The 12,809-nt window shown below is 35.0% G+C and overlaps 1 protein-coding gene across 3 annotated transcripts in view; it reads left to right on the top strand.

Moving 5' to 3' along the window:
- Window positions 1-12,809, top strand: part of CNTN1 (contactin 1) — a gene marked incomplete at both ends in the record, with an annotated part of 193,938 nt that overhangs the window by 25,075 nt on the left and 156,054 nt on the right. For all 3 annotated transcript variants that reach the window (XM_080705114.1, XM_080705115.1, XM_080705116.1), the window contains 3 exons: window positions 5,203-5,409; window positions 9,410-9,509; window positions 9,660-9,841. In XM_080705114.1, the coding sequence (XP_080561240.1) occupies window positions 5,203-5,409; window positions 9,410-9,509; window positions 9,660-9,841 (489 nt within the window). The remainder of the gene's footprint in view (window positions 1-5,202; window positions 5,410-9,409; window positions 9,510-9,659; window positions 9,842-12,809) is intronic.

Raw genomic sequence — 12,809 nt, 5'->3', positions numbered from 1 at the left:
GGGGAATTGAGGCCATTTACATTCAGTGCGATTATTGAGAGATAACTTTTAATTCCTAACATGTTAAGATTTTATTTGTTTGAAATACTGTTTATTCTTCTTTGCTTAGTTGTCTGCTGGATGGAAAATCTTGTTTCTCTGGTTCTGGTGTGTGTTACCTATTTCTTCTTTGTAGTTAATCTCTTTGAGTATTTTCTCCAGCGCTGGTTTTGAAGACATAAATTCCTTCAGTTTCTGTTTGTCATGGAAGCTTCTTATTTCCCCATCTAATTTGATAGATAGTTTTGCTGGGTAGGAAATTTTTGGCTGGAAGTTGTTTTCTTTCAGAGTTTGGAATATGTTACTCCAAGCCCTTCTGACTTCCATGACTTGGCTTGGGAAGTCTGGAGTGATTCTAATTTGTTTGCCTCTGAATGTCACTTGGCCTTTTGTTTTTGTTGTCTTTAAGATTCTCTCCTTGGCTTCCACATTGGTCATTTTGACAATTATGTGGTGTGGGGAACCTCTTCTTTGATTCTGTCTAAAGGGAGTTCTGTAAGTTTCCTGGACCTCTTGCTCTATGTTTGGAAAATTTTCTGTTATTATTTCTTTGAAGAGATTATTGATCCCTTTGGTTTCACCTTCTTTTCCCTCCTCTATTCCAATTATTCTTAGGTTAGCTTTCTTAAAATGGGCCCATATTTCTTAAATGTCAGATTCCTGCTGTCTGATTTTTTTTCTAAGTTATAAATTATGTGTTCGTTTCTGGAGTGATCATCTTCTAGGAGCGAGATTCTATTCTCCATCTAATCGATTGTTTATAGTTTGAATTGATGCCTTTACCTCAATGATTGCATCCTTTATTTCTTTTAGACTCTCTCTAAATTCTTTTTGAAGGTCCTGTATTATTTCTACAGTTATATTCCTGATTTGATCTTCTGGAGATCTCTGAATTCCTGTGTTATCAGGTTCTGATAATATGGGGTTGTGGGCATTCATTGCTCTATTGTTCCTCTTTCCCATGATTTCAGAAGTCTGTGCCTTCTCTAGGTTCTTCCCCAGGTCACCACGACTTCACTTGGGGTGCTTTGGATCTTGAGTCTGTGGTAATCTCAGCCCCCACTACTCCTTTACTGGGTTGTATCTCAAAATCTCAGACCCAGGGAGTTAATTGAGGCTGTGCAAGACTGTGGGGATGCTGAGCTGGACCTTTTTTCATGGGGAGCTGTGACTAAGGTGTGTTATCGCTGCCACTGCTACTTCTTCACTGGGTTGGACTGCAAAATCTCAGACCCAGGGAGATTATCACAGCTGCGCAAGTCCCTGGGAGTGCAATACAGGTATTTCTCCTTAAGGGGCCATAATTTCACTCATGGTTATTGTGCGTGCTGATCAGGAGCTGTCGCGGGGCTCAGTGAACTCGCTGTCACTGGTGCCGTTGTCATGCCCGTTGTCATGTCAATATGGTGCCGTTGTCATGCCCTCAGCCGTGAGGCTGGCGTATTTCTTTTCTGGTTTTGAGCTGTTCTGAGTCCCTGGAAGGCATGATGAGCTTGGCCTCTGGGAGTTTTAGATGTTCTTTCTGCTGAAAGAACTGCTGAATTACACCCAAATGATTCGCAGCTGCTCACTTCAGCTCCTTGTTTACCTTTCCTCTCTGAAGGCTGGCACTGTGAGGGAAGATGGTGCCTACACGGTTCAGAGCCGCATTATGGGCTTGATTTCTGGTCTCTGGTTGTTCTAGTCTTTTTTTCTGTGTCCCTTGTGTTTACATTTTTAATTTCTCTGTTGATAGTGTTTTCTGGCTATGAAAAGCACTGATTTTGTGGCAATAGAGATCAAGTTTTCGCAGGACTCATAAACCCTGCTTTTCTCGGTTGCCATCTTCCAGGAAGTTCTCACTTGCCTCTTTTAAAAATTATCCTTGAAGCTGGGCGTGGTGGTGCATGCTTGTAATCCCAGCACGTGGGAGACTGAGACAGGAGGATCACGCAGGTTTGAAGCAAGCCTCAGCTACTTAGTGAGACTCCCAGCAACTTAGTGAGACCCTGTTTCCGAATAAAGTAAAAAATATGTCTGGGAGTATAGCCCAGAGGTAGCAAAGCCCCTGGGTTCCACCCCCAGTAACACAACAAAATAAAATAAATAAATAAAACAAAACAAAACAATAAAAAAGACTAAAAATTAGCCTTGAAAGCTGAGTGTGGTGGCGCACACTTATAATCCCAGCATTCGGGAAGCAGAGACCAAGGATAATGGTTCCCAGAGATCCTCAGCTACTTAGTGAGGCCCTTGAGAAAACTGGGTAGGGTTTAGCTCTTGACTGCAAAAATTGCCCCATAATTATGTCAGGATGGTTACCATTGCAGTTAGTCAGTGGTATGACTCATTTGAATTGTATGGATCATTTGAGTGATAGGGGCTTGGAGGAAGGTTAGATGGTCAGTTATGGCTCCCTATTGCACAGTGGCCTTGGGCAATTCACTTTTCTAGCAAGGCCTTCACTTCTGTGATTAATTACAGTAAGAGGTTACCATATTTGTGTAATGTGAGTTGAAAACTTCTAACATATTTCAGGTATTGTTTTATCCAAGTGAATGGCCTCATCACTACACTAAAGCTTGCTAGATAAATTTATATTAATTATGTTACAGTCTTCTAAGGGCAAAGACCATATCTGTCCTCTCTAATGGCATACTAGAGGTATTTGGTTTGTATGAAATCAGTAAATTTGAGAATATACTTTGGGCAAAAATCAATCAGACCAGTTGTTTATAGTCCTAGACTTAATGTTCATGCAAACATAGCCATAGTAACTTCTCTAACCAGCTTTCAGAGAAAGTTTCTTTAAACTGAAAATATCATCATATAGTTGTAGTCCTCTTTGTATATTTCTAAGGAGTGTAGTACAGAAACATGTCTTAAATTTAAGAGAATCTGATGAAAATTTTATCTAAAAATAAATCCAGCTTCCTATAGTAATGTAACTATTGAGAATCCAGACTCTTCTGAATGCATTTTTGGGGAAGTATCTTTAGAGCACTTTTATAAATGTTACAGAGTTCTTTTTCTGTAAGGAAATGTACATGCTACCCTGATTTGGGGTTTATTTATATTTGGGGGGTAATTTATTACCAGAAATAATTCGAGATATTGATTTTAATTTTAATTGAAAATAGAAAAATTATTTCTGAATAAAAAGGTCAGTCATCTTTAAATTTTAGCAAAAATATCAATTTGAATAGAAGATATGATACATCTTTCTAAATGTAAAATTTCTCGCCTAGTCCCAGGATACTACCATTTCACAAACTTCAGCAGACTCCTAAATGTCTTCCTATCTTAATTCTTTAAGATTTTAAATCTGTATGAAGATAAAGTAATTCAGTCATTTACAGGTACAATGTCTAGAAAGACGTATGTTAACAATTATTGTGCTGGAGGCTGATCACAGTGATTAAATTGTCCAACTCTTTCAAACTACCTATTTTTTCACTTTCTCAATAATTAACATATACCACTTCTATAAAATAAATCAAGATTAAAAAGCAAAACAAAGCCAGGTGTGGTGGTGCACACCTGTAAATTTAGTAGTTGGGAGGCTTAAAGTTTTGAGGCCAGCCTCAGCAATTAGTTTCTTCAAAATAAAAAATAAAAAGGGCTGGGTATGTATCTTGGAGGTAGAATGCCCCTAGGTTCAATCCCTAAGATTTTATCATAATAATAATAATAATAATAATAATAATAATAATAATAATGCAAAATAAAATAACCATCTTTATGTCTTTTCTGATGTTGTATATTATATACTTAATCTAAACATCTAATCTAATTAATCTAAATATAATGCCTGATTATTATTTTCCATCATTCAAAGCTTTGATAGTGTACATTTATTTTTATTGCTTATAATTAACACTTATACACTCTCTGGCTGTTTTACCTTTCACCTTCAGTTCCCTACAGCAAGATGGTTTGTCATGATATTTTCTTCTTTAAGAAAATGCCTCAGTGCTATGAAACCTTGACTTTCCACCAGTTTAGATCTAAAATCTTGTTTAACCTGAGACCTAATTATACTCTTCCTTGTAGCAATTGCCTTCACATACTCAAGCTCTTTTAAGGGGAGTAATTATTTCTGTGGTCTACCAGTATATGTTATCCATAGTTTCATCTTGTGTATTTGTTAAATGATTATTGGGGAATCACTCCTTAAAGCAAGAGAAGAAAAGTATCATGAAAGAAGAAAATTAAGGAGGAAATTCAACTTTGTTTTTTGATACTGGGGATTGAATTTGAGGGCATTCTATCACCAAGCTACACCCTCAGCTCTTTTTACTTTACCTTTGAAACAGAATCTTGCTAGGTTGCTGAGAATCTCGCTTAGTTTCTGAGGCTGGCTTTGAAACTGTGATCCTCCAAATATATATTGTGTTTAGCCAAAGAAATTTTTGTGGCTAAGAGTTACAATAATGTATTTTCTAATATTGCAGAAAACCAGTAATATTCTTTTCCATTCTATGGTTTTTTGCTTTTTAATATGACCTCAAAAGCTTATGTAAATTCATTTATAAATTTATAGAGTAGGAGTACAGAAAAATTGATTAAGCCTCAGTACAGTAAGATATCTTAAACATATTTTTACAACTATTTTTATTGATGCATTGCAATTATACATCATAGTGAGGTTCAAAGTGATAAAACATACATGCACACAGGAGTTGGTATGTTTCCCTCTAGGTCCCACTTCACTCCCTGCCCTCCCCCATACATATCAGTGAGATTGGTAGTGATACCTTTGTGTTTGGACAAAGCTTTATTTGATCTTTTTGCTTCATCATTCTCCATGAAGGGCAGATAAATTGTTGGGATCATTAGACCTGGATTGAAAATTCTAATTCTATTTAATGGTCATAAAAATTCTACGTAAGTGATTTAACATCTTCGAGTTTCACTTGGCCCATCAATAAAATGGAAATAAAAATGTTAAAATTCATAAACTATTAGACAATTTCTTAGTATGATGATTATATATTATTAAAAATTTTTATAATTAATAATTAATTTTATAATTAATAAAAAATTAATACTATTAAAACATTTATTTTGCTTTCTTCTATCATTTGCTCTATCATAATCATTTTATATTTTATGATAATTAGAAAATATAATATTTGCTTCTGGGGAAGAGCTTAATATTTAGTAGACAATATTTTCTTCTAGATGATCTTAGCTACCGCTGGCTTCTAAATGAATTTCCTGTGTTCATCACAATGGATAAGCGAAGGTTTGTGTCGCAGACAAATGGCAATCTCTACATTGCAAACGTTGAGTCTTCTGACAAAGGCAATTACTCCTGCTTTGTATCCAGTCCTTCTATCACAAAGAGTGTGTTCAGCAAATTCATCCCACTCATTCCAATTCCTGAACGTAAGTATATTTTTTGTTCTGCTGCTTTTGCAAAGTTTTCTGCTTATTGTAGACTTCTAATAATGAAAAGAAATACCCATTGGGGAGACCAACCAGCTTCTCAGGCAGGACGATTTGAGGTGTAGGCATTCTGGTAGGATAAAAGGCTTGGGCCTTTGTTTTTTGAGTGAGAAGCTTATCTAGTATAATTACTCTAAGATGGCTGAGTTCAGGTTTGTTGTCTCTAGCTTAGGAAATGCAAGGGGGACTGATTTATCAGTCCAATTACCAGTATATTGGGTACAGCAGGAGTTATTGGTATCCGCTTTATGCTTTGTGACCAATTCTACTTTTTAGTAAGTTCCGAAGAGACTAGATGATTAGATTAAAAAATAGTGATTGCAGAATTAGAAAAAGAAAAGGCAGTTTGGTTCTTTGATATTTAAAGAGCTATTTACATGATGAAAATCAGGAAATAACTTGTTTTTCCTGCTCCAACTAATTAGCATAGTGCTAACCCTGTGGCTCTATGTTGGATAAGCACTGTCCTATTGAATCATCCTTTCTCCCCAGGCCACTGGGAAGAAAGTAGAAGAAGTGACTCAATTTTGTTTGCTTTTTTCTTTAACTTTTCTTTCTTTTCTTCTTTCTTTCTTTCTTTCTTTCTTTCTTTCTTTCTTTCTTTCTTTCTTTCTTTCTTTCTTTCTTTCTTTCTCCTGGGGATTGAATCCAAGGGTATTCTAATGCTGAGCTATACCCCAGCCCTTTTCATTTATTTATTTATTTATATTTTGAAACTGGATCTTACTAAGTTGCTAAGGGTCTCACCAAGTTACTGAGGCTGAGCTTGAAAATGTGATACTGTTTTTGTTTTATCTCCCAAGTACTAAAGTTACAGATGTGTACTACCAAACCCAGCTCTAACTCCCTTTTAAAAATTCACTGCTTGCCGGGTGTGGTGGCGCACGCTTGTAATCCCCGCGCTTGGGAGGCAGAGACAGGAGGATCGCGCAGGTTCGAAGCCAGCCGCGCGGGCTGGCTTAGGAGACCCTGTTTCCAAATAAAAATGTAAAAATAGGTCTGGGAGTGTAGCCCGGAGGTAGAAGGGCTTCCAGGAACCCCAGTACCACAAATAAATAAATAAATAAATAAATAAATAAATAAATAAATAAATAAATAAAAATTCACTGCTACTAAAGAGAATCAAATCACAATATAATTGCTACTTTACATTATTTTTATTGCAGTCCTGTTGCTGCATAGTGATTTCAAGCATCTGAGGAAATACCAATTTCAGAATTGATAGACTTGGGTTGGGTTCCTGCTTCCGCGTGACAATAGAGGAAATCCCATAATGCCATTAAGAGTCCAGTGGCATTTCTCTCTCTAAGGAAATAGTCACATAATTAGTATTCAGTACACATGGTTTACTTGCTGGTTCTTTCCCCTTCTTAAACTTAGATACCCTTACTTCTTACTTTGACAGAATTTAAAGGAGCCAATGTGCTAAAATTTCTTCCATCATCTTTCCTACTTTCCCCCAGCAATATACTTGGCATTTCAGCACTTCTTATGTGTATATTTGGAGGTGTGGGAATACTGGAGATTTAACCCAGGAATGTTCTACCACTCAGCTGGTACTGGGGATTAAACCTAGAGACATTCTGCCTCCAAGCTACACCCTTAACACTAGTTTATATTTTATTCTGAAAGAAGGTCTCACTAGGTTGATGAGAGTCTATTTGCTAAGACTGTACTCACACCTGCAACATTCGTCTCAACCTCTTAAGTACTAAGTTTAGAGGTGTGCTCTACTATGCCCAACTACTTCGATTTATTTTCTTACACTTTATCTCAGTGGAAAAAATATTCCCTGCTCAAGCTAATTCCTACAGTTGCTCTGGTTCACATCATATTTAGAGATTTTACTATATCGCTTTTCCTTTGTCTTCTGTTTGTCAAAATGTTTCCTTCCTCATTGTTGCTGCATATTCCTTTTCATTCAAAAAAAATAACAATCTGGAATAATCACAGCAACATCCACTTTACTTAGTCCAAAGGACCTTTCAGTCTTTATTCTATTTGACCTTTTTTATTTTGCGGGTCTGGGGATGGAACCCAGGGTAATTCTACCCCCAAGTGACACTCTCAGCCCTATTTCTATATTCTTTATTTTGAAACAGGGTCTCACTGAGTTGCAAAGGCCCTCACTAAGTAGCTGAGGCTGTCCACACAATGCAATCCTCGGGTCTCCGCTTACCAAATGCTGACCTTACAAGCATGCACCACCACGCCCGGCTCAAAGGTCTGTTTGACCTTTGATATGTCCTCTTCTGTCTGTCTTAAATTTTTCCTTTTAATTTTCTGGACCCTTCATCTCCTACCTATTTCTCTGATAAACTTTATATAAATATCACCAGATATTCTTTATTCTTATCTTTCTCTCTATTCATTTCCAAGATACTCTCACCCACTCACATGTTTTCAATAATAGCTCTATGCCTATGACTTTAAATACACATCTCCAAACATTTCTTTGTGTCTGTATTTCAATTCTGCCCATAATCTGGACTTTTCCCACGAAAGAGTATCAAGAATGTTAAGCTCAACATGTCTAAAAGTCACCTGTCCCTTCCCAGAACCCCTCCTGCTCTGGTTTGCTTCAGCTCATTTGGCAAAGCAGCAACACTCTTTTCCTGATATTCAGAACAGCTATTCAATGGCTCTTAGTATAAAAGCACCTGAGAAGTTTTGAGGGAAATATGAAATGCAAAGATTCTGGTTTAGCAGGCCTCTGATCCAGGGATATGCAAGTTCAGTGAACATTCTGGGTAATTCTGATGCATTGGGCCTTTGATCTATACCTGAGAAACATTGATCTGTGGACTACTCTGTTGATTCTGCTTCTCAAATACACTTTCTACTTGTTCTTGCTTTTATATTCTCACTGATAGTGTACCCCAGTTTTAACCCTCATCTTCTTTTTTAATAAATGAAGCAACCTTCTTTAGATCTCTGTCATCTATATTTCTTTACTCTGTACTCTATCCTTTAAAACTGCAACAAGGTCTTCCACTTAAGGGTAAGATCCATAGTACTCCTCTTCTTAAACCTAATTGGCAGTAATCCATTGAGAAAGTTTATCTCAAAACTTTTCATACCATGTTTTTAGGCATTCTGCATTGTGGATTCAGGCTGCTCTTAAACCATATACACTTTAATATCATTTCAGAGCCTAGACATGTTTTTAATTGTCTGCCAGTCTTAGAAGGTTGGTCATGCTACGGTATTTCCTCAGTCTGAACCAGTCCAGTTCAGTCACCACCTCTGCCTGAGATGCCCCGAGCCTCTCTTACTAATAGACATCTTCCTTGGCAGTCACTCTTCTAGACTGCTTTTTGGGCTTATATATTAGAGCATTGTGTATTTATTTGTCCCTTTAGCACTATACAATGTGAAGCACACACTCACGCTTTGATTTTAAATAACATGATTTGCCTTTATGAAACTGGTTTTTTTCCTTTGGAACTGAGGGAATGACAAGTCTTTCTGGACTGATATGCTAAACAATAACAGAGTAGCACAATATTTTCTGGATGTTTTCTTCTTTCTCTCTTTTCTCTACAACTTGCTTCCCATTTGCATTCATTCTTGTGGACACTCCTTTTCTTCCTCTTTTTTATACTCTCTTCTTCCTTCCCTTCTCTCTCATTTCCTTTCTTCTTCCTGTGCAGCGCTGGTCACAATGCTTTACGTGTATGTCATGTTTCTTCATGACTCTGATTTTTTTTTTTTTAGCAAATTGAATTAGATTGGTTATAAAGTACTCAGAATGGGCCAATATTATTGAAAATGCATGAAGTTCATATCCATGTAGACTGAATATAAACAAGTCTACACATTATGACATGACTAGTACCTTTATAGAGAAAAGCGTTCCATGTTGAAGCAATTCTAACAAATCATAGTTAAAAAAAGAAAAACAATAATGTATGGACGTTTGTGTTTATTTTAATACTAGGAACAACAAAACCATATCCTGCTGATATTGTAGTTCAGTTCAAGGACATATATGCAATGATGGGCCAAAATGTGACTTTAGAGTGTTTTGCACTTGGAAAGTAAGTATGTCTTTATTTATCATTAATATATGTAAAATAAATTAGTTTCTATACTCTTTAGAAAATAAATGATCTATATTCCTAGCTATAAACATAATTAATTGTCCTTTAAGTATGGTGCATCTATAGCTCTATGTCTTCTATTTAAAGTCCTGTCCCTGATATCCGATGGCGGAAGGTCCTAGAACCAATGCCAAGCACTGCTGAGATCAGTACCTCAGGGGCCGTCCTCAAGATATTCAACATTCAGCTAGAAGATGAAGGCTTATATGAATGTGAGGCTGAGAACATTAGAGGAAAGGATAAACACCAGGCAAGAATTTATGTTCAAGGTAGGTATTTTAAATTTTTTATAAATTTAATCAGTATCATATTTGATTTCATTTCCATACTCTAAGAACAAATAACTCAATTGAAAAATGAACAATTGAACTGAATAGACATTTCCCCAAAAAAGAAATACAACCAATCAATCAATACATAAAAATATCTTCAATATGCCACCCATTTTTACCAGGTTTCTAATGCTTAGAAATCTATTTTTGTTCAATCCATCAGGAAAACTACATTCCAGGTTCTCATTTGAGTAGAATTCTGAATTTTCTAATGTCTTATGTTTTAGAAAGACCAAGGTGACAGAGTAGGTATGGGTAGTAAGTAAACTAAGGGAGCTATTATCTCTCTTTTACTAATGAGACATACCAAGTTCTATCTTTAGGTCTAATCAAACCATCAGAAAATTATATAATTAAACTATATATAAAAGTTACCAACCTGATTCAATTATTTGTACTTCTTATTGTATTATATACTATGACATTTATGTAGTACCTGTTTGAGAACAAGGTAGGAATAAATAATCTTTTTGCTTTTTGTGAGTAACTGATTTCACTTAGCATATTATTCTCCAGTTCCATCCATTTCCCTGCAAATTACATAATTTTGTACTTCTCTATGGCTGAGTAAAATTGCAAAGTTTCTGGTCAAAATTGTACACATATCCTCTAATTTTGTAATACATTCAAATGGTATAGCTGGGTCATAGGGTAATTTCATTTCTGTTCTTCTGAGAATCCTCTGTACTGTTTTCCCAAGTGATTGAACTAATTTGCAGTTCCACCAACAATGTATGAGAGTTCCTATTTCTCCACAGTCTCGCCAACATTTGTTATTGTTTTTGTTTTGAATATTTGCCATTCTAATTAGGGTTAGGTGAAATCTCAAGTTAGTTTTGATTTGTGTCTCTCTGATTGCTAATGATTTTGAACATTTTTTCATATATTCATTTGCCATTGTAATTTCTTCTTTTACGAAGTATCTATTTTGTTCACTTGCCCATTTTATATTGAGTTATTTGTTTTTTTAGCAGTGAGTTTCTTGAGTTTTCTGTATAGATATTAGTCTTCTATCAAAGGAGAGTAGCTGCCAAAAATCTCTCATTCTGCTAACTCTATGTTGAGTTTCTTGATAGTTTCCTTTGCTGCAAAGAAGCTCTTCAATTTAATGCAATCCCACATATTGATTCTCATTTTAATTTCTTGTGCCTTAAATATTGGAGTGTTGGTCCTATACCTCTTCGAGTAACTACAAAATTTCTGGTCAAATATTCAGGTCTTTGATCCATCTTGAATTGACTCTTGTGCAGGTTGAGAAAGTGGGGTTTATTTCCATTTTCTACATATGGATAACCAGTTTTGCCAACACTACTTATTAAAGAGTCTATCTTTTTTCCGAGTTTATGGCCCCGTTGGCAAAAAATCAATTAGCTGTAGGTATGTGCATTTGTTTCTGAGTCTTTTATTCTGCTCCATTGGTCTATGTATCTGTTTTTGTACCAATACCATGCTGTTTTTATTACTATGGTTCTGTAGTATAGTTTGAAGTCAGGTATTGTGATGCCTCCCTCATAGTTCTTATTAAGAACTATTTTGACTAATTCTTTTTGTTTTTGTTCTTCCATATATATTTTAGAACTGATTTTTCTAGATCAGTGAATAATAACCATAATATTTTAATGGGATTGCATTGAATGGTAGATCACTTTTGAAAGGATGGTCATTCTGATGATATCTATTTTGCCAACCTAAAAGCATGGGAGATCCTTCCACCTTCTGAGGTCCTCATTTTTTCTTCACTGTTTTATAATTTTTTTTGTAGATGTCTTTTATCTCCTTGGTTAGGTTTATTCCTAAGTATCTTGTTGTTTTTGAAATTATTGTGAGTTAAAATGTTCTCTGAATTTTCTTTTTAGTGGATGTATGGTTGGGATATAGAGAAGTTTCTAATTTTTTTAGGTTAATTTTGTGTCAGAAGTTTCACTGAATTGTTAATCAGTTCTAAATGTCTTCTAGTTAAGTTTATTGGATCTGGAGAAATTATAAAAATATTCTTTTTTAAATATAAGTAAATGTTAAATACTTCCCAGAAGATAAATATACACATATATGTATATATGTACCTATTTATTAGTTTTGTCATAAAGTGAATATAAGTTTTCATTTTCAAAGGAAATAAAATGCTACTTGGTATCTACTTTTCTTATTTTACATTAATTTATTTACCTACATCTATTTGGATTATTTAGATTACCGAAGTACAAAACAAAACTATCAGATTGTTCATGTGCTTGCTTTCCAGGAGTATTTTTTCCCTCTGGAAAATTTCTAGCATTTTCTTATTTATCTAGCCTTTTTCCTTTAACTATTGAGTAGATTAAATCACATAATGAGACTTAGATCTGTTTCACTGAAGCATGGGTTGTATGTCATTGCTACTGTATCTAATTTCTAATATAAAAAGTATATTTAAAGGACCAAATTATTTTTCTAATTCTACAGTACAGTGTTGAACTAGACCTAAAGTTGTCAATAGAAAAATTCTTTATCAAAAGGAAGGTAATATATACCTGAGGGAGTAGAAAAAAATCTGAATATTTATCCAAAAGTTAAAAAAAAATTGATGGTACAATCAATGGAGACATGATTCTTTAAAGCCTAAATTTAAATTCCCTTTTGACAATTTGAAAGATTTATATTGAAGAAAAATGATTGATTTGATGTGAATTAGCTTTAAACAAATCATGGTTTACAATGGAAAAATGATTACTTATTGCATCATGCTGTGATAATATAGGATTTGCATAGGATACAGATGTATGAAAATTTAATTTCATTGGCTTTATCACTAATTCAAGACACATGTGATAGTTGATGTTTTCTAGAGAATGACCTTAACAAATGTAATGTTTATACTCTTGAGATTATATGATGGGTGTTTAGACTTATATTTTACATTTACAAT

This window comes from Muscardinus avellanarius (assembly GCF_963383645.1).
Source record: "Muscardinus avellanarius genome assembly, chromosome: 11".
Lineage (NCBI taxonomy): Eukaryota > Metazoa > Chordata > Mammalia > Rodentia > Gliridae > Muscardinus > Muscardinus avellanarius.
This window is presented reverse-complemented; position numbering and strand designations above follow the sequence as displayed.